This window comes from Stenella coeruleoalba (genome assembly GCF_951394435.1).
Source record: "Stenella coeruleoalba genome assembly, chromosome: 13".
NCBI lineage: Eukaryota > Metazoa > Chordata > Mammalia > Artiodactyla > Delphinidae > Stenella > Stenella coeruleoalba.
Window position 1 is genome coordinate 31,587,641 of NC_137159.1, and position 23,078 is coordinate 31,610,718.

A 23,078-nucleotide genomic window follows, 5' to 3' on the forward strand; every position below is an offset into this window, starting at 1 on the left:
ATAAGCATGGTTAATTGAGTTGATTATTATAATTCAACTGGTATCCACTTGCTTTTGTGTTTGTGTGTGTATCGTGTTTATACCGCCATGAAACTCAAGCATAGTTGTTAACATATAAATATTTAAAAATAGTATTCTAGGGCTTCCCTGGTGGCGCAGTGGTTGAGAGTCTGCCTGCTGATGCAGGGGACACGGGCTTGTGCCCCGGACTGGGAAGATCCCACATGCCGCAGAGCGGCTGGGCCTGCGAGCCATGGCCGCTGGGCCTGCGCGTCCGGAGCCTGTGCTCCGCAACGGGAGAGGCCACAACAGTGAGAGGCCCGCGTACCACAAAAATAAAAATAAAAATAGTATTCTATTAAGGACTAATGCTCCTTTTATAGTTGGTGGGTGTCAGTCATTGTATATCATATATTTTAATCATGGTAAGTCACTGAAAAGAGAGATTGGGCTAGAGTCATGGTCTGGGGAAACCTGGGAGTGTACGTGGGGCTTTCTAGACCCCTCTCAGGACCACTTACCTCTCAAGGCCATCATCTTTCTCCTTTTGTACCTGCTTAGTGCTGCCATCAGGCTGCACAGGCACTGCTCCACCTCACTGCCGTGACCGTGTTGGAGGGTTGGGAAAATTTCCCAGGAAATTAGCCAGTCAGGATTACAGTAAGCATAGAAACAAATTAATGCAAAAAACCCACGATGAACAAAATATCAGAATTTTAAATAAAGACAAGATCAGCCATATTGGAGCCTGAGGCAAAACGAAAAACCAGTACTGATCCTGTCTTTATTTTATTTTATTCTATTTATTTTTAAATTTTACTTATTTTTGGCTGCATTGGGTCTTCGTTGCTGCGCTTGGGCTTTCTCTAGTTGTGGCGAGCGGGGGCTACTCTTCATTGCAGTGTGCGGGCTTCTCATTGTGGTGGCTTCTCTTGTTGCAGAGCATGGGCTCCAGGTGCGTGGGCTTCAGTAGTTGTGGCACGTGGGCTCAGTAGTTGCAGCACACGGACTCTAGAGCGCAGGCTCAGTAGTTGTGGCACACGGGCTTTGTTGCTCTGCAGCATGTGGGATCTTCCCGGACCAGAACTCGAACCCATGTCCCCTGCATTGGTAGGCAGATCCTAGCCACTGTGCTACCAGGGAAGCCCTGTCTTTATTTTAAAAATGATATTTGTTCATCATGGATTTTTTGTATTAATTTTCATTTTAAAATACATTTTAAAATATTATTTATCTTGATTACTGAGTTTTGGGGCACTCCCATAAATTTTATGCTCCAGACATGTGCCTTACTCCCCTCACCCCAGTCCCAGCCCTGGTTTTACACCAAAGGCAGGGGAAATTTTCTCTGCATGGAATTTTGTGCATTGGTCCACCTTGCTGTGCTCCTTCCTGGTCCTTTTTGGAGACTTACCTTCTCAATACGCCTCCCAGGGTTTGGAGGACAGGTTTTTCTTTAAAAATAAACAACAAAAGGAGGGGGTTTTTTGTTTGTCTGTTTTTTATAATTTAAGAAAGATAATATATGGTCATTATAGAAAATTTGGAAAATAAAGAAAAGGGTAAGGAAGAAAGTAATCAACTGCAATCCCATCATCCTCAGGTAAATCAGTCCTTAGATCTTCCTTAGATCTTTGTATATTAATGCAGGTTCTATTTTAATGTAAATCTAATTTTTAACTTAAAAATTCCCACTCTTCAAGTGCAATTTTTAATATGCTGTTTTAACACTGTTCTGGATGCTTTCTGTTAAACGAGGCTTATGGTTAAAACTATTAAAATTTAGATCATATCAGAGCTCATGTATTTTATAAACATACTGGTGCAAGGTGTCTTAGGGTCATCGGGTTTCAAGGAACAGAAATTTAATTCAAATTAGAGTAAGTCAAAAGGAATGCACTGAATAAATATAGGGGAACCTTCCAGAACCCAACAGCAGGAGGTGAAGCTAGATTTTGTGAGTCTTGCAAAGTCATCAGGTATCTCTTTTGTCCATCTCTCTCCCCTTGGAGCCTCATAGTCTCAAATTGCAGCTTCTTCCAAGTGTCTGCTCTGATATCTTGCCTTTTTTTGCAAAACACTCTTCTCTGCTTTTTTGTGAGCATGGATGTGACTGACAGTAGCTACCAGCCTGGTCTGCATGGCTGTCCAACACTGTCTGACTCCGGTTCCTGAGTTGTTACTAGGATTCTCAAGAGAGAATGTGTGCCAGCTACCCACTCCTGGTCCCGGTAGCAATGGCCAGGAGAAGGGAGCCACTTGATGTAATGCATCTAATCATTATTTCAGCATGGGGTGAAGGGTAAGGTAAGCTAGACTAATGTGTTTCCTACAAAGAATAAAAATAAAGTAAAATCTTTGCCCTCTGAGAGAATATAGTCCTCAGGAAAGACTGCTATGCAGACAAGTAGGATAATCATCAGGGTTAGAAAATAAAGTAGGGATGGGCATTCTGTTAGGTCAGAGTTCACATAGGAGGCCTGGTTTGAGCTACACTTGGACTTACAGTTACTCATTTACTATTTAAAGAGAAGGCAGCCATTCCAGATAGAGAATACCAGCAAAAAGCACCGAGACACCGAAGGACACCGGCCAGGCCAGTGTGGGCTCCAGATTCTGTTGCGACTTGCATGCCACATTAGGGGTGGGATTTTATCTTGTAGGTGGTCGAGGCAAGAGGAGTATTCTGAGCAGGGGAGCAACATTACTGGATCGCTATTAGTTTAGGAAACATCTATTAATCATCTACTATGTACCAAACACCGTGCTAGCCCTGAGGACTCCAAGAGAAATAAGAAGCTCCTCTTGCCATTTTAATTTTCTTTGGTGACTCAGAGAACAATGTAGAATGTTGTCCTTACGGTTTCATAGTATTCAAAGTCCTTAAACTGGTGTTTAATGATAACATCAAAGTATACATAGTATACTTTATGCAAAAAATATAAAGTATCATATAGTATATAATAAAGTATTATGATAACATAACAAGTATTTCTACCAAGGCAGAAAAAAGTGGTTTCCTGTTTCCTTTAGCCTGTGTAGCAGGGGGAGATGAACATATGTGGGGGGGAGCCACAGTACACTGTGATGAGTGCAACAATAGAGGTGCAGGCCAAATGTGTGATAATGTGAAAGCCTGGGGGCGATTATCAGGGAAAGGGAAGAAAGACTTCATGAAAGAGGTGTTATTTTAACAATCTTCAACTCCTTTTATCTAGCAGAGGATTGGGTCAGGGTCTTTGAGGCAGAGGGAATGAAATGCAGCAAAAAGGTTAAAGTTCTGAAAGCTTGGTGGTAGAGGAGGGAGCATGGGGAGATAGAGCTGGGTGAGGACAGGGAAGTATTCAGATGATAAAGGTCTAGAGCAGGGCTTCCCTGGTGGTGCAGTGGTTGAGAGTCTGCCTGCCGATGCAGGGGACACAGGTTTGTGCCCCGTTCCGGGAGGATCCCACATGCCGCGGAGCGGCTGGGCCCGTGAGCCATGGCCGCTGAGCCTGCGCATCCGGAGCCTGTGCTCCGCAACGGGAGAGGTCACAACATTGAGAGGCCCGTGTACCGCAAAAAGTAAATAAATAAATAAATAAATATAAATAAAGGTCTAGAGCATATGTTGTTGGTGGGAGTGTAAAATGATACAGCCACTTTGGGAAAAGGTCTGGCAGGTTCTTGTAAAATTAAACGTATACCTATACAGTGGCCTAGCACTCACATTCTTGAGTATTAGGTATTTACCCAAGAGAAATAAAAACATGGAACACAAAAAGACTTGTACAAGAACGCATAGAGAGCTTTGTTCATAATAGTTCCAAATTTGAAATAACCCAAATGTCTTACCTGTAAGAGAGAGGATAAACAGGTCAGCAGTAAAAGTGACAAACTACTGACACACTCCACAGTATAAACTATTATGATGAGGGAAAGATCCTTACACAAAAAAGCACATACTGTATGGTTCCATTTATATGAAGTTTTAAAGTTGGCAAAACTAGAAATAGATTTAAAAAATCAAAACAGAGGTTGTCTCTAGGGGGGATATGAGAGTGGGATTGTCTGGAAAGGGGTATGAGGGAACTTTCTGGGTTATGGAAAGGTTTTATATCTTGATAGGGGTTTGGGTTACACGAGTGTATGCGTTTATCAAAACTCATCCAATAATACACTTGAGATTTATACATTTCACTGTAACTAGATTTTATTTCTACTCGGCCTCCACAAAAGAACCATGAATTCTGAATACGAGTTAAAGAGATGCATGCTGACGTGTTTAGGGTGAGGTGCACCGAGGTCTGCACCTTACTTGGAAATGCATCAAAAATAAGATGAGTTGATGTTTGTGTAGATGGATGATAAATATTTGATAAAACAAGTGGAGCAAAATGTTAATAATTGTAGACTCTAGGTGGTGAGTATATGGATGTTTGCTGTATGGTCTTTTCAATTTTGCTATGTGTTTGAAATTTCTCACAATAAAATGGGGGAAAATATAAATGTTCTTAACGTACTGCTGTGTTAAGGAATTTGGTCTTTATTCTGGCTTTGGGAAGTTAATGAATGCTTTTAAGAGGAGTTTTTAGATACGAATTTTAGAATGGAAAGAGATCCAAGGCATGGAAACTTAGGATTCTATTTTAGTTTCAGTAAAAAAAGAGAAGTATATGAAGGAGCATCAGGGATGGAAGAGAAGTGTGGATTCCAGAGAGGTTTAGGGGATAGAATTGTTAAGACTTGGGGAAATCAACTTGGGTGATGGTGAGAGTTGAGGTGGAGAGGAGACTGTGAACTGGTGCACAAGTACTGGGTAAGGAGCCACGACCTGGGGTGGGTGCATGACGGTGATGGGTAGTACAGTCAGATATCCTGAACCTCAGAGGAAAGGCTTTAGCGTGAAGTTAGGTTGGAATGCTCTGTGATTAGCTGTTGGGAGCTGAGAAAACATCACCCTGCTTCCCAGGATGAGGGCTCCTCTCCCACATAACTAGGAGGGTCGAGGCAGATTAGGATGACCTGGATAAAGCAGATGTGTCTGGAGATCAGTTCTAGTGAAACATAAAGAATTGAAAACTTTTATATCATGTACTTTTGATGTCAGTGCCTGTCCCAGGAGAACAGAAGACACAGCTTAACCTGGCTTCTGAGCTCAAATCACCACAGTAGAAAACGCTCTTTCTGGAACAGGATGCTTTTTCCGGAACAGGATGCTGTTTCTGGAACAGAGCTAGTTAACCTGATCTTACTACAAAAGCGCAAAGTGCAGAACATGAAGTACGCTTTGAAGCATGAAGTTAAAGTGGAATGTTCTGGAATTAGCACTTGGAACCTGAGAGACCGTCAGCCAAGCTTTGGCTTTGCCAAAACCCCAGTTCTCCTTTGGAGACTGTGGACCAGTAACACACATCAAACATTGGTGGAAATGATTCGAGCCGGAGCTTGAGTGTCTGTGGCGGGCGGTGACGAACCCGGGCACGGATGTCGTGCCCTCTGGCTGACCCCAGCTGCTCTCTTGGTTTGCACACCACTTACTAGAAGATTGCTGGCACCCGTGGCTTGGGCCGGGGGTGGGGTTGAGACAGTTCACGCCCGAGAGGCTCTCTGCTTCTTCGCGTGAGGGATGAGGCAGCACCGAGCAAGGGGGAGTTTGATTTCTTTTCCTTCTCAACTGAAGAGGGTTTCATTTCCAGCTCAAGTGTTCTTTTTAAAAGACGGGGTCACAGGCAGAACAAGTACCACTCTGCGACAGCACAGAGATTTCCGTGAAGATGCAGCTCGTGCGTGTTGCCCCAGTACGCTGTCCAGTTGGCTTAGTCTCAGACGACCCTCGGCCGTACTGAGCCACACGCTCAGGGTTTTTCTCTGGGGGGTGGGCTGCCTCTTCAGTTAGTGTCCCTTCTACCCCATGCTAGATTCTAACCTTCTGGAAAGCTGGCACTGTATATAGTGTGGTTTGGTTTGGTTTGGTTTGGTGTGATGTGGGATTTTTTTTTTTTTTTTTTTTTTTTTTGGTTTCCTTAGGGTGCTAGGCAAGCACTTGAGGATCTTTTATGCAGGGGCCACTGTGCTGCATGACACAGCCACAGTGAGTTATTCGTTGTCCTTGCCCTTGTGCAGTTTACAGGGTTCAGGGAAAGAAGGCATCAAACCAGGAATTACCTACCTAAGTATTTAACTATATCCTGCTACATTCCGAAGGAAAAGAGGAGGGTGCTGTGCGAAACAAGGATGTAACCTGATCAGAAGAGGGGGTGGGGGCCAGGGGCAGTCAGGGGAGGCCCAACCAAGGCGGGTAACACGTAGCCTGAAACTTGAGGGCTGACTCGTAGAAGCTGGTCAGGCCAAGAATGAGGTGAATAGGGCAAAAGGAGAGGCATGCACAGCAATCTTTAGGTAGTGTGGGGCACAAGCAACATCAAGAAGAAAGAAGGCGATTGTGGCTGGAACAGAGTGAGCAGTGAGAGGCTGTGGTGAGAATGAGGTTGGAGAGAGAGAGAGATCACATCCTATCATGCGGTGCCTTGCAGGCCGTGCCAGCATTTGGAGTTTCCTTCTAAGGAGCCAGAAGCCACTGAGGAGTTTCAAACAGGAGAATGATATTCAATTTCTGTTTTTATAAGATCACCCTGGCTTGTAATAATAGAGAAGAGAAAGTTGGCTCAGTGTGATCTGGGGATGTCAGTGAACAAAGGATATGGCCCTGCTGATGTCTCTCATCATTTCTCTCTACGTTTGCTAGACAGCCAAGCCCATGGAAACAGTTCAGACAAGGTGGGCCCGGTGGCTCTGGGAAAGGCCCTCTCCTGGTCGGTCTCAGCTGATGACAGGCCAGGTCCAATGTGCTCTGGTTCTATGTGCAGTAATTCACAAGCCTCTGGTGTGTGTGAGCGAACTTGATTTCTTAAACGCTAACCTTTGTTCCAGGTAGGCAGGTACCTTCTCTGGAAATGTCTATTATTATTATTATTATTATTATTTTTAAAGACTCATGCCAAAAGAGAATGGAGATGAACTGGAGATGTTCCCTAGTTGTTGCAGTCCTAGAAAGGAAGAGCCACCTGCCAGCTGTCCCGTGTTCAGCCGGGGCTGTGGCCTTCATTCGGTTCCGTTGATGTTTCTGTATCACTGCCAGAGTTTGCCAGTGGCTGACTCTGTGCCCACAGCTCCCGATGGAGAGGGAGGAAGTTGAGTACCTCAAGTCATCTCCCATCTGGGTGTTCTTCCTGCCTGGGGATAGGACTGCTTTGACATGTTCCCCAGAAAGAGTTGGCACATGGTGATTTTTAATGAGGCAAGTGAGGAGAGATTGATGTTAAAAAACAAACCCCAAGTCCCCACTGAAATCAGTGTTGACAAATGCTTCAAATTGACCTTTTCTCCTGCAGAATCTTTGCTGTGCTCCTTGCCATCTGTTCTAGAGTTTAGAACATTTTTGCTCCTTCCGAAACTTCTGGCCACGTTGTCTTGAATAAATTGTGGATGGATGTTTGTCAGCCTGTTCGTCGTCACTCCCCGTGGGAGCTGACAAACACTGCAGACAGTGCGCTCAAGTTCTCCCTCTCACCGGGCCACTGAGGGAGGCCAAGCTTTGGACAGGCCCCTTGGCTTTCACCATGTCTTTTCCCTAACCTTCCCTGATAATGGAGGTGTCTTGTAGGGTCCGCTGCAGGGAAGGAGGGAGGGACGGCAGCATGGGAGAGTGGACCAAGGTCAGGGCCAGGAATTGGTATGCCTGCTTTTCAGTCCTGGCCCTGCCTCTAGGTGGCGGTACTAGGGAGGCCACTTGGGCTTTTCTCCATGCCTCAGTTTCCCAGCTAGTCAAGTAGAGATTGTCGTACATGTCCTGCTGCTTCACAAGGCTCTCATAAAGGTTGAGGCAGGGCTGTCTCATTCAGTCCAAGCCTGGAAATAGGTTTCCTTAACTTGCACAGGGGTGAAGAGATTTTCTAAAGTTGTAGCTGGGATTTAAAAAGTGGGAGATTTCTCCTAAAAATCTAGCTTCTCTTGGAAATCAAAAAACTTGGCAACCCTCAGCCCACGTTCCTCCATGGCAGCAACTGGCCTCCACTGAGGAGCGGTTGCCCCGTGAGCTGGGCGTGCGCTTTCTGGTTTGCACGGTCTCACCACTTCCCGTGATCTCCTATCATTAGACTCCCTCTGTACACTTTGTTATACCTGCACTGTTTCCCTCCCTTAGATGATCTGTCTGGCCCCTGTAGGTATTTGAGTTTATGCCCTTTATCTCAAGAAGATACTCCAGATTTAGAACTTTATGGTAAGTCAGATGTCTATCACACAAATACAAAGAACTTTGGTGGGGAGGAGGTAAGGAGGGAACCTATATTCATCACATACCACCTATGTGCTCAGTGCTTTGCCTGTCGTTTAATCCTCCCCAAAGCTAAGAGGTAGCTCTCAGCTGCCCTTGACAGGTGAGAGGACAGGGCCTCAGTGAGATCATGGCTTTCCTGAGCTGGGGTTTGAACCTCATCTGTTGGACTCTAAAGGAATACTCCACGGTCTCAGTGTAAAGTGGACGTGGTGGCCCCGCCTCCCCCCGCCCCCCAGGCTGCCTGTGCACATTTGTGTCTGTGGTAGGCTAGTAGGTAAGGGCCGTCTGCGTGACTTTCAGTGCTGTAGTCCTTTTTTCTTCATAAAATACTTTTACATAGGGCTACAGAATATTCTTTGGGTTTTTTTCTCCTTTAAAGCAGAGTTTCCCCCCTTTTTTCTAGCATCTTTTTCAGAATGAATAATAAGCAGATAAAAGGAAGCTGTGTGCAGAGCCCTACTCTTAAGTGGAGCCACTTTCCCTCGTGGGACCACTGCAGCACCTCCTGTAATCCTATGTCTCTGAGGAAACCGTTCATTTACATACCACTCATTTTGCCTTAATTTCTGCAGTTGAGGAAATGGACACCAAAGAGATCCAGCAACTCGTCCAGTGTTGCCCTTTCTTTTACATCTCCCGGATACATCCCACTTTAACTGGGTTCTCTCTCTGATTCTTTAGTTAAGCTTCAGGAGGCTGTTTTATTCTAGTTTTCTCTTCCTCAAGTAATTCCAAGAGAAACTGCATTAAGTAAACAGCATTCATCAGAGTAAACCTTATTTTGAAAGAGAAATGCAGAATTTGTAGGATGGAGAAGTGGAGGACACGAGCAGAGTGTGAAGTTTTCCTCACTTCGTTTTGTTTCCTCACTTTAGTTTGTCTGCTCTTATCTCACACAAGTGGAAGCCATTCCTAAAGGTGTAGATGGGGCTTATGATAGGAAATGAAGTCCCTTTTACCTGCAGGAAATAAGCAAGCAGCAGGTTTTAGTGCCCCGACTCTAGGCCCGATTTTTAAATATCCACCAAAACCTCTTTGGCAGCAAATCCAGAAACCCTGCTTCAGCACCAGGATGGGCTTTGTCTCATGGTCTCATCATTCTCATTGTCTGCCCCCCTGTTTCCCATCTCCGTGCATGTCACTGCTCAGATCATCAGTTTGGTGTTTTCCTTCTCTTCCCTATCACCTTCCCTCCCGATCCCTCACTCGTCCTTGCTAAGTGGAGTCACTGGTGTCTTGATTCATTCAGAACAGCCCCCAAGGCCTGGTACCAGCTAGCATGATTCCATATTTGAGATTAAGCCAGGAGAGGTACTACACTTACTTCAAAAGCCCCATTGCCAGTGTTGAATATTTATGGCCAGGCTCCTTGAAGAGGTTGTGTTTAAAAGATTTCAGTCAAGATAATGATGTTGATGACCATGATCTCTTGCTGATGTCAGAGTTGAGATTTTAGAAATTATATAACACCCTCCCCCCCGCCCCCCCCATGTATTACAAATTCTTACCTGCCTTTTTCTCCCAGGATAGAACTAGGCATTTCTGTCATCTTTGCTTGAGAGGTAGAAATCCAAGTTATCTCAGTAATTTCATTGGTGACTCCATGATCCTATGCTTACTAAAGGCTTTTATCAGTAAAGTGGAAAGCAGGTAATCCTAAGAGTTTAAACGATGAAGGATCTATTGGGAAATGCAAATTAAAACCACAATTAAAAACTACCACTGGCATTTTTCACAGACCTAGAACCAAAAATTTCACAATTTGTATGGAAACACAAAAGACCCCGAATAGCCAAAGCAATCTTGAGAATGAAAAACGGACCTGGAGGAATCAGGCTCCCTGACTTCAGACTATACTACAAAGCTACAATAATCAAGACAGTATGGTACTGGCACAAAAACAGAAATATAGATCAATGGAACAGGATAGAAAGCCCAGAGATAAACCCACGCACATATGGTCACCTTGTCTTTGATAAAGGAGGCAGGACTGTACAGTGGAGAAAGGACAGCCTCTTCAATAAGTGGTGCTGGGAAAACTGGACAGGTACATGTAAAAGTATGAGATTAGAACACTCCCTAACACCATACACAAAAATAAGCTCAAAATGGATTAAAGACCTAAATGTAAGGACAGAAACTATCAAACTCTTAGAGGAAAAACATAGGCAGAACACTCTATGACATAAATCACAGCAAGATCCTTTTTGACCCACCTCCTAGAGAAATGGAAATAAAAACAAAAATAAACAAATGGGACTGAATGAAACTTCAAAGCTTTTGCACAGCAAAGGAAACCATAAACAAGACCAAAAGACAACCCTCAGAATGGGAGAAAATATTTGCAAATGAAGCAACTGACAAAGGATTAATCTCCAAAATTTACAAGCAGCTCAATAACAAAAAAACAACCCAATCCAAAAATGGGCAGAAGACCTAAATAGACATTTCTCCAAAGAAGATATACAGTCTGCCAACAAACACATGAAAGAATGCTCAACATCATTAATCATTAGAGAAATGCAAGTCAAAACTACAATGAGGGCTTCCCTGGTGGTGCAGTGGTTGAGAGTCCGCCTGCCGATGCAGGGGACATGGGTTCGTGCCCCAGTCTGGGAAGATCCCACATGCCGCAGAGTGGCTGGGCCTGTGAGCCATGGCCGCTGGGCCTGCGTGTCCAGAGCCTGTGCTCCTCAACGGGAGAGGCCACAACAGTGAGAGGCCCACGTACCGCAAAAAAAAAAAAAAAAAAAAATACAATGAGATATCATCTCACACCAGTCAGAATGGCCATCATCAAAAAATCTATAAACAATAGATGCTGGAGAGGATGTGGAGAAAAGGGAACACTCTTGCACTGCTGGTGTGAATGTGAATTGGTACAGCCACTATGGAGAACAGTATGGAGGTTCCTTAAAAAACTACAAGTAGAACGACCATACGACCCAGCAATCCCAGTACTGGGCATATACCCTGAGAAAACCATAATTCAAAAAGAGTCATGTACCAATATGTTCACTGCAGCTCTATTTACAATAGCCAGGAGATGGAAACAACCTAAGTGTCCATCATCGGATGAACGGATAAAGAAGATGTGGCACATATATGCAATGGAATATTACTCAGCCATAAAAAGAAACGAAATTGAGTTATTTGTAGTGAGGTGGATGGACCTAGAGTCTGTCATATAGAGTGAAGTAAGTCAGAAAGAGAAAGACAAATACCGTATGCTAACACATATATATGGAATCTAAGAAAAAAAAATGTCATGCAGAACCCAGGGGTAAGACAGGAATAAAGACACAGACCTACTAGAGAATGGACTTGAGGATATGGGGAGGGGGAAGGGTAAGCTGTGACAAAGTGAGAGAGTGGCATGGACATATATACACTACCAAACGTAAAATAGCTAGTGGGAAGCAGCTGCATAGCACGGGGAGATCAGCTCGGTGCTTTGTGACCACCTAGAGGGGTGAGATAGGGAGGGTGGGAGGGAGGGAGACGCGAGGGGGAAGGGATACGGGAACATATGTGTGTGTGTGACTGATACACTTTGTTATGAAGCAGAAACTAGCACACCATTGTAAAGCAATTATACTCCAATAAAGATGTAAAAAAAAATAGATATGGGAACATAAAAAAAACACAAATATCACTACACACTCACTAGAATGGCTAAAATAAGAAGACCAGTAATACCAAGTGTTGATGATAAAACGGGGTCTGTATCCCTATGTGGCAGTAATTACCTTGAGTTGTACGGTAGCTGTTCCTTTCCGTGGGCCATGTGCTTGGGTTTGCCACTGTCTCCACCAGTCTCTGCAGCCTTTCCTGTAGTAACATTAAGAGGAGAGTTAGTTCATTTTTGAGGCCTCGTTACGTGTCAGGCACTACTCTAGGGCACGAAGATACAAAGGGGAACCAAGCAGACAAAATCTCTAAATTCACAGTGAGTGGTAAGTACCCATCCACATCATCAAAAATTAGAGGGAGAAAGTTAGACCAAGAGTGCTATGTATTTTAGGGAAAGTGGGAGAAAGCATGTTTCTTTGTGGAAGTAAAAATTTTTTTTTAATTTATTTATTTTTGGCTGCGTTGGGTCTTCATTGCTGCACGTGGGCTTTCTCTAGTTGTGGCGAGCAGGGGCTACTCTTCATTGCGGTGCACGGGCTTCTCATTGCGGTGACTTCTCTTGTTGTGCAGCACGGGCTCTAGGCGTGTGGGCTTCAGTAGTTGTGGCGCGTGGGCTCTAGAGCGCAGGCTCAGTAGTTGTGGTGCATGGGCTTAGTTGCTCCGCAGCATGTGAGATCTTCCCAGAGCAGGCTTGAACCCGTGTCCCCTGGATTGGCAGGTGGATTCTTAACCACTGCGCCACCAGGAAAGCCCAAAAAATATTTCTGTATTTAAAGTTAATAGGTAAAAGTGTGTCTGTGTCAAAATTATCCTGCCTCTTTCACTTACCTCACATAATGGATCAGATCCTTTTTCCCTTTATGATTCAATAAATTCATGAATTTTCCCACAAATGGATTTCAGTGTAATCATGGAGATTATCTTAGTTTCGGACAATGCCAGTAGGCAGCGAGATTGGCACAGGCTCCCGTGGGCAGACTGGCACAGGCTCTGCTGAATGTTAGCTTTTCTTACCTCTGTCCAACCTCTCCCCAGCTCAGCTTTAGATTTTTCCATTTAATCAAGATCTAGGGATGCACCTCAACCTGAGGTAAGCACCTCGGGCTTCCCTGGTAGCGCAGTGGTTGAGAGTCCGCCTGCTGATGCAGGGGACACGGGTTCGTGACCCGGTCCGGGAAGATCCCACATGCTGCAGAGCGGCTAGGCCCATGAGCCATGGCCGCTGAGCCTGCGCATCCGGAGCCTGTGCTCCGCAACGGGAGAGGCCGAAACAGTGAGAGGCCTGCGTACCGCAAATAAAAAGAAAAAACAAACAAACAAAAAAGCCATTAAGGTAAGCACCTCTCTTGAAGTCTTATAGCTGCCTTCTGTAATCCCCGCACCCTCTTTAGCTGTGGCTGAGAATCTTATTACCCTGATCTGTGTGGTGGATGTGGGCCTGTGGTGGAGAAGTGTCTCGAGTCGTGCTCTGTGCCCTCTACCTTAAGTTTACACTCTGTTTGGTCAACTACATGGTGTAAGTGGTTAACATCTTTAAAGGGACAAATCCTTTCAGGCTTCAATTTTTGATCTCATGATCAAGAAACCCTGATTTAAATGCTTCTCACCTGCAAATAAGCCCTTTTATAGGCATAGATGCCTAAAACGTGGTTCTGTCTATGTGAAGCATAGTGGTTCATTGCGTTGCCTTTAGATCTATGTTGGTCATAGGCTTTGAGGATCTGGGCTGGCTCTTCTCAACCAGTTGTCCTTGACTGGATCATGTGGTAGGCCTCTGACCCGTTTCTTCAGTCTGGTCTGGAAAGGTCATCTTGCTACCTGGCAAAGAAAGCTGACTGCTCCCATCTGGTGGCAGTTATCTCAAGTTGCCGCATCACCAACCTGCTTCTAAAGACTTGCCTCATTCTTTAGTGGTGCCATGCATCACAGAACTGCAGGAACTAGTCATTCCCAGCTTTTGTTCTGCAGGACTGTCAGGTGTGTCCTTATTCTCTAAATGAGTATTGCATAGTTTTCACTAAGATAAGTGAAGTGGAAAGAACATTTTTTAGATAATCAGGACAGTGAAACTGGTCCAGGTTCTGCCCATAACTAGCCATGGGATCCTAAGCCTCACTTGTTTCCTGCCCCCATAAAGCAAACTGCTTGGACTAAGGCTCTCTCGAAACACTACTGGTGCAAAGTCTGTAGTTCTGTGATTTTTTTTTTAATTCAAAATATCTGTAAAATGAAAACCCTCTTGTATTATTCACAAAACAATTATGACTATACATAGAAATTTTATAATTTATACTATCATTTTCCCCAATTTTATTTTATTTTTTTTCATTTTCCCCAATTTTAATTGCTAAGACACATCATGAATTTAATGGCTTTTGGCGGGGGGGAAAGGAAGACAAATGCTACTGCATTAAATGTACATATTTATTACAAGAAAATTCTGATATCCTAAAAATTAAAATGTAAAAAATATGCATCTTAGAATTGAGGAGGTTTTTTTTGCATGTGTAATTAGACCTCTGCTTGTCAACGCACGCTAGAATTTTTTAAATCTTCTATAGTAAATACTCAAAATTGTAGAGTTAAATTGACAGCTGAGCAGTAGGAGTGGACTTTAAAGTATTACAAGAAAATGTTATTGAGGTACAAAACTTAGAGACATGACAGCTGAAATGAAAGATTGTGTGGTGAACTTTACTGTTTATCTGAGTACTGAAGAGCACAAGGACAGGAAATATACAAGCATGCAGTCTTTGATAAATCATTATCAAAATGCACTTTTGGAACATTTGAGCCCATTAAACAATTTTTTTAACACAGAATTATGTGTGTATTTTATGAAAACGTGCAACAGTGCTTTATGACTAAAGCTCTCTTTGGTTGCATGGTACAGAATCTGACTCAAGTTAATTTGAAAAAGAACAGTTATTTTAAAGATACAACAGGAAATATCTTGAACATCAACAGACAGGTACTGGAGGGCTGCTGGGTCTCAGAGGATTTAGAGTGGAATGATTGGGACCCAAGTCTTATATCTCAGGTCTGAGGTCTCTATAATCACTGCTAATTACCTTGTATCAATTTTGCACGTGGCTGCTTGCCCCAGTACTATGCCATGACCTCAGCTCAACTTCCTGTACTGCTGACTTGTCTCAGTGTTCGGCTCCATCCAATTAGACATCACCTCCGTGCAAAGAATAGCCTAGCAATTTTTTTCACTACCCAGGGTCAGTGCGCAGGATAGTTCAAGCTAAATTATGCAGGTGTGTGAGCAGGCAGATGGACTAAGTGTCTGATATAGCTGCTGCTTATCCCAAAGCCTTCAACTTTGATAGCTTTGCTGCACATTATCTACCCAAACCCCTCTTAACAGTGGCACTGAATGCCTCATACAGTGTTTGGGGAGTGAGGGCAAGGTTAGGAGCTCTAAGAATTTGTGGGACGCTAAGGCATAACCAATTCAGAGCACTGAAGAATTTCTTTTGGAGTTATAGTAACTTCTTTTAATGAATTATGAACTGTCTTTTAGAGAAGGGTTAGTGCAGACATTAAAAACCCTGCCCAGTAATCGTCATACTTGCCTGGTGTCTGCTGTGTAGAATAGTACTTTCCTAACTATGTCTGTGTCTTCTCAACAGCCCATGAGGTAGGGAGGGCAGGAGGAATCCTCAGAGTGTATTGTTGATTTGAGTTGGGGGGTGGGGTGAGGAAGGATGAGAAAAAAGGAAGAGAAGGAGATTCTTGAAATTAATTGCCAACTATTCATAGAGCAATTATTGAAATAATTTCCGAGCCTCTCTTTAAGTGTTGGACTTACGTTTTTTTAAAGAAGTCCTTGGTTGAATCTAATCTCTTTGAGCCTCTGTTTTCTTCAGCTAGTAATTGTTGTCTTAAGGGAAAAAATATCACCCAGCCTCACAGGATTGTGGTATGAATTAAACAAGAGCTCAAAGTGCCTAGGATAGCAGTTGGAATGTAGTTGGTTCTTTTTTTTCATCCGTTCATTCATCTGTTTATCTGTAGTTTCTTTGGAAGATAATTACTGTTCTTCCTGTTTTCTTTTAGATAGACGTTTAGGAACAATTTTTCTTTCTTTACTTAAAGGACCTCATATCCTTTTTTTTTGAATTTTATTTATTTATTTTTTATACAGCAGGTTCTTATTAGTTATCTACTTTATACATATTAGTGTATATATGTCAATCCCAATCTCCCAATTCATCCCACCACCACCTCCCCCGCCCCTTTCCCCGCTGGTATCCATACATTTGTTCTCTACATGTGCCTCTATTTCTGCCTTGCAAGCTGGAGGAACAATTTTTCTGACTTGCTACCCAATCCCACATGTGATACCTTTGAGTCCCCAGAATCTTAAGAATGCTTTCTATGCCAGGCCAGCCCTAGGCCTAGCTGATGATGACATCAGTACCATTAACAGTGACATCAGCAAACTACAGCCACCATGGTCATTTGATTGACTTTTTAAACATGACTCAAAAGAGCTTGTATGTGTGTTTCTCTCACAGGTGGATTTGCTATCGTGTTTCTGGTGAGGACAAGCAATGGGATGAAATGTGCCTTGAAACGCATGTTTGTCAACAATGAGCATGATCTCCAGGTGTGCAAGAGAGAAATACAGATAATGGTAAGGCTGCCCCTCAGACTTCGGACTGCTTGTTTAAAATGGGGAGAGGGACTGTGCCCTCTCATGAGAAAGCCAATGGGGGGCTTCTTCCCTTCCCTGAGATGGCAGAGAGGCCTTGCACAAAATGGGAGGGAACAGCCATGGGGTGTAGGGCGCTGCTCCTGCCTTGGTCACTCTTAGCTAGAGAGTTGAGGAGAAAGGAGCATAGTGAGAGAACCGACCAATTTTCAGGTCAGAGAAATAGTTTGAGGCATTGGGAAAAATTTACTTAACAACTTCGTTCCCAGAATTAACTATGGAGATCCTAGCTTCCCAACAAACCTCCTCTTTCCATCTTATCATCTATCAGCTACCAGTCCTAGTTTTCAACCCTCTCAAGCCCTTCAGCATTCCGTGAACATATCCTTCCATACCTTTATATTACGTAAACGTAGTTCTTTCCCCCGGAATGCTTTTCCCTTTTTTTTTTTTTTGCCTAGAAACTGCTTACTCATACAGTACTCTGTGATCCCATTTATAAAAGTCTAAGAACAAGCAAAAGTGATCTGTGGTAATAGAGATCAGAAAGTGGTCACCTGGGTGTGGAAAATTCACTAGAAAGGGGTATGTGGGAACTTCCTAGGCCATGGAAATTGTTCTGTATCTTGTTTTAGGTAGTGGTTATGGCTACACCATTGTCTGAACTCAGTTGGACACCTTAAGATCTGTGCATTTTATTATATATTAATTATATCTCACATCTTAAAAACTTAATAAGTTTTCAAGATTTAGGTTCATATTGTGTTTAAAGAAAGAGACCCTATCTGTTAGATACATGATGAAATATTTGTGGATGAAATAATATGATTTCTTGAAATGAAACGAGTGGATTTAGAAGAGAAACAAGACTGGCGATGAGTTGATTACTGTATAAGCAGGGTGATGGGTATATGGGAATTTGTTGGAGTTGTCTCTTTCTTTCACTTCTGTTTGACACTATACATTTAAGAAATTTGGATAGTCTTTGTGTTTCCACAGTACTTTTCTTTATGCCAATTATATTGCTTACCTTGTTACTTTATAAGTGATACTGCCTTTAGAAAGTAAGTTATTTAAAATCAGAAACTTTGTATTCCAGTACACTACCTGACATAAAGTAAATACTTAAACTTTGGATGAAATGAATGTGTGAATAATGGTCATAGCAGATGCAGATGTTCGCCTAGAGGTGATGACTCCTTTGTGCCCTACATTTTAATACTCTTGGTTTTTTTTAAATTTAATTTTATTTATTTATACAGTAGGTTCTTATGAGTTATCTATTTTATACATATTAGCATATATATATGTCAATCCCAATCTCCCAATTCATCCCCCTCCCCGCCCCCTCTTTCCCAGTGCTCCTGCTAAGAGTAGAGAGAGGCCCCAAAAATGGTGAGGGTGGCATTGTAGGGATTCCACCAGGCTTTGCTTGCCCTGGTGGGGTTGCCCTTTCAGTGGCTACTTAGAGTAACAAGTTGTACAACTTAGGATTTTAGAGAGCCTGGTACTATGTAGCTTCCAGAAGGCTGCAACTATTTGAGAAGGAACTGTTGGTAGAAATAAGTGTTGCTGTCATCATTGCAAAACAGACAAAAAAACCCCAAGGCTTATATACATACAGCCAGGGCCACGTGGAACTGTCTGCAAGGCACCAACGTCCTCCCTCTCCCCTGCCACTCAGCTGCAAACAGCTGTGCTCACTGTATTTCCCTTCCTCCACCCAGTGTTTTCGGGATGCTGTTCCTCCTTCTCCTCCCACCTTGCCTCTTCCTTGCTCAGCTCTCGCACTCCATTTGCTCTCTTTGCTTCTGCTCTTTCCTCTGCCTGGAATGCGTTTCTCATTCATTTTCTGGTGTTAGAAGAGTAATCCCACTCTTTAACTTTCTCCCACTCATTCAGAAACATTTTTGGAGGGCTTTCTTTGTGCTGGGCAGGTGCTGGAGTAAAGGAGCTAAGAAGATGCGGGCCCCTTTGGAGCTCACAAATTAATGGACCTGATTAGGAATTAAATTACATGATTCAAGTTCTGGCCCAGCCATGTATTAGCTGCGAGAGTTTTGTTTTTTAATTTGTTTTTTCAAAACTTAAATACCCAAATAGTTGAACTAAGCTTATTACAGAAAAACATCAAGCAATTCCCTGAGGGGGCCTCCTATGCCACTGCAAGGTCCCAGAGGCCACCACTTTTAGTGGATTCATTTGATATATTTCTAAATAGCAGGCTGATATTGCTAATTCTTTTTTCCCCCCTCCATTTTAGGCGTTACATACTATGGAAGGTAAAAAGTTAACTCTCTTTTATCACCTGCATGCCCTTCACTCTAAATACTTGCATTATTCTCATCTCTCATTCTGCCACAATAGCAGTATGTTTGGCAGTATGTTAGTTATATTAGTATTAGTTTTTACATTATTATGTAAGAAAACGTTATTTTTGCTAAATCTTCTAAGTGGACTCTGATTACTATTCCTTTCTTACATAATTCTTTTTTCACTGGAATTAATAATCATCTTGTCTTTTAGGTTTTTTAAATCTTAGTTTTCTGTGTACTTTTGTGCAACTTAATTTCAAACTCTCCCCGTTGTTTAAATCATTTTAAAAATACTTTTGAACACAGTTAGTGTTCTGTCTGTTTTATCTTCTTGAAGAAATCTCTCTCAGTCTTTGGACTTGAGGCAATATAGGTTGGTTGCTCTCTAGGCCTCATTTACTTCTTATCGTGGAATTTTCTAGCTATTCTCTTTGCTTCTCTTTCTCGTTAGATTTGTTGACTCCTCTTTTTGCTCTGCTTTCTCCTTTTGGTGGAACTTGTCCTCCAGGAGCTTCCTGATGTGCGGTAGGTAAATTTTGGAGAACTTGCAGGTCTGGAAATGTCTTCGTTTTACATTCACACATGTGATAGTTTGCATATAAAATTCTGGATTGGAAATCAGTTCATTAGGTACATGAAAGCATTGCTGTACTGTATTTTAGCTTTCATTGTTGAGCTTTGGGAAGTCCGAAGTCATTCTAATACCTGGTCCTTTGGCTGCGACCCATTTTTTCTCCCCAGAAGTTTATAAATTCTTCTTGTTTACAGTGTTACGAAATTTGTTGATGATATATACCTTGGTGTGTGCATTTCTTATTTATTTTAGTTGTTTGGTGGTCTCATTTAATCTAGAAACTCGAATCCTTATGTGGGGGAATTTTAGTTTGTCTCATTTGATGATTTCCTTTTCTGTCTTCCTTCACTATCAGTATTTGGATGTTAGTTATCCTGAACTGATTTTCTAATTTTTTGTTTTCTTCCTTTTTTTTTTTCATGTCTTTGTCTTTTCCCTCTACATTCCAGCAGATTTTCTCAGCTTTATATTCAACCATCCTGTTGAATTTTTTATATATCAGGTTAATTTCTAAGACCTTCTTGTTGGTTTTGTTTTGTTTTGTTTTGTTTTGGATTTTGATGAAATCCAGTTTATTAGTTTTTCCTTTTGTCAGTTGTATTTTTGGTGTCATTTCTAAGAACTCTTTGCCTAGCTCTCCATTCCAAAGATTTTCTCTTATTTTTTTTTCTATAAGTTTTACATTTTGCATTTAAGTCTGTGACCCATTTTGAGTTAACTTTATATAAGGCATGAGACTTCGGTTGAAGAACATTTTGTTTCTTGTGGGTGTCCATTTGTTGAAAAGGCTACCTTTCCTCTTTTGTCAAAAATCAGTTGGGCCTATTTGTGACGGTTGATCTCCAGACCTTTCTCTATTCTCTGTTCTGTCCCATTAATCTATGTGTCTATCCCTCTGCCAACACCACACAGCCTTGATTACTGTAGCTTTATAATGTCTTGAAATCAGGCTGATTCCTCCTACTTTTCTCCCAAAATTGTTTTTTTAACTATTCTAGTTCTTTTGTCTTTTCATATAAATTTTAGAATAAACTTATCTATATCTACAGAATGTCTTGCTATAATTTTGGTAGGAATTTCATTAAACTGTTATATCAGTTTGGGGAGAAATGGCCTCTTTTCTCTGTTTAGTCTTCCAATAAATGAACATGGCACCTCTCTGCATTTATTTACATCTTTGATTTCTTTCATCAGCATTGTGTAGTTTTCAGCATAATGGCCTTGTACATGTTCTTAGATTTATATCTAGGTTTTTGTTTTTGTTTTGAGTGATTATAAATGGTATTGGGTAATTAATTTTGGTGCCCATACTTTTATTGCTGGGATGTAGAAAATCACTTGATTTTTCTGTGTTTATTTTGTATCTTATAACCTTGCTGACCTTGTTTACTAGTTCTGGGAATTTTTTTCTCAATTCTTTAGGATGTTCTATATAGACCACCATGTCATCTGCAAATAGAGGCAGTTTTATTTTTTCCTTTCTGATCTGTTTGCCTTTAACTTCCTTCTCTAACGTGATTGCACTTCTCCCTCACTTACTTATTTATTCAATCATTTATTTATATCAGTATGGACTTATGCATATTAATTTTGTCCTTTTTTTTCCCCTTTAACCTATTTGCTATCTTTGGTTCATACTGGGTAATTCCTATTGTTTTATCTTTCAGTTCACTGGTTCTTTCCTTTGTCCCTTCCATTCTGCTGATGAGCCCATCCATTGTACTTTTTACTTCCGTTATTGTATTTTCAGTTCAAAAATTTCCATTTGGTTCTTCTTTAGGTTTTCTGGCTTTTTGATGACACTTCCTGTTTCTTTGCTGAGGCTTTCTATTTGTTCATTTATTTCAAGCATCACCGTAATTGCTGGTTTAAGCATTTTTTGTCACGACTGCTTTAAAATCATAGCTGGATGATTCTGTCTTTTTCGTCATCTTCATTTTGGCATCTATCGATTGCTGGGGTTTTTGCCATGTAGTTTGAGTTCTTCCTAGTTCTTGGTCTGATGAACTATATCAACACTTTCATATTGTGTTATAGATTCTGGATCTTATGTAAACCTTCTGTTTTAACTGTTTCCTGCTCTGGCAGGGGATTGATGGGTTTGGGGAATGCCCTCTTGTTACTACTAGGTGGGGATAGAAGTTCAGGTTTCCATAGGGCCTCTGTTTTTACCCCAGAAGGTGAAAGTTCACCTTCTCATTATTACTGAATTGGGGTGAAAATTCCAGTTTCCCGTTAGGCTTCCACTGATCCTTCCCTGGCTGGGAAGTAGGAGTGCCTTGCTACTGCTCCCCACGTGGCTTCAGTTGACACCATGGTGGTGGGAGTTGGCCTTGTTACCACTTGGTGGTTGTGGAAGTCTTGACTCTCCACTTGACCTCCTCTCACGGCACCTCAGAGATGAAGGTCTTAACTCCCTACTCAGCCGTCTCTGACGTTCCCCACCCTGAAGTGTAGGTTGGAGTGATTTGTTGCAGACTCATGAGAATGGAAGTCTAGGCTCTCCACTTGGCCTTTGCTGCCGTGACTGGGGTGGAGCTGCAGGTTTTTTCTGTGGTTTTTGGCTGGAATAGAGCAGTTATTTTCTATGGGTTCTGTCTTCCTGGGTTGCCCTTTTCTGGGTCTGACTGGAGAGAGCAGGCTTTCGTTGGGCTTTTTTGTGTTTTTGTCTGCACCCATTGGTGGTTTCAGTTTGCTGGCTTCTTCAGTTTTCGGTCTGGGAAACGTGAGGCAAAAAGAAAACCCAGACAGCTCACCACCATGTTGTTCCTTGGGTCCCAAAGTTCCTAGCCAGTCTGCCTTCTTCTACTCACATTTCAGATACTCATTATTATGTCTCTCTTATGTATAATGTACAAAATATTCAGGTGTACTTAGCAGGAGGAATAGGGAAAAGTACATCTATTTCATCTTTCCGGAAGCAGAAGTTTTCTGTTTATGCCTTTTAAAAAATAAACACTTTACATCATTTAGTAAGGCTTTTGAAGGAAGCAGAGATAAATGCATGTATTCAACTTACTTTTTTTTTTTTTTTTTTTTTGCGGTACGCGGGCCTCTCACTGTTGTGGCCTCTCCCGTTGCGGAGCACAGGCTCCGGACGCACAGGCTCAGCGGCCATGGCTCACGGGCCCAACCACTCCGCGGCATGTGGGATCTTCCCAGACCGGGGCACGAACCCGTGTCCCCTGCATCAGCAGGCGGACTCTGAACCACTGCACCACCAGGGAAGCCCTCGACTTACTTTTTAAAAACAATTTGCTACTATTTTTAATCAGAAGTCCCTGTGCAATGTTTTTAACCCGTGCTAGGCTCAGACTTCTGTCAAAGAGGCTATAACCCCAGCCCTACCTCTCAGAGATTGTAAGAGTTATGTGTATATAATACATATTATTTGAATTTGCTTGAAAAAGCATTGGCAGGATGAGAGAGAGAAAGAGGAAAGGCAGAAGGGGAAGAAAGAGGGTGGGTTCCCTATAGGGGATGAGGACTGGAGTTGAAAATACTTGTCTACTATGTTTTGCTTTTCGAATGTTAATATGTTACTTATTTTTTTAATTAAATTTTAAGCTGTTT

General features: G+C 42.3%; 1 protein-coding gene across 4 annotated transcripts in view; it reads left to right on the forward strand.

The window, feature by feature from the left end:
- The window catches only part of AAK1 (AP2 associated kinase 1), a 166,609-nt gene that overhangs the window by 55,674 nt on the left and 87,857 nt on the right, over positions 1-23,078 (forward strand). For all 4 annotated transcript variants that reach the window (XM_079940688.1, XM_079940689.1, XM_079940690.1 and 1 more), the window contains exon 3: positions 16,480-16,598. In XM_079940688.1, coding sequence (XP_079796814.1) covers positions 16,480-16,598 — 119 coding nt within the window. The remainder of the gene's footprint in view (positions 1-16,479; positions 16,599-23,078) is intronic.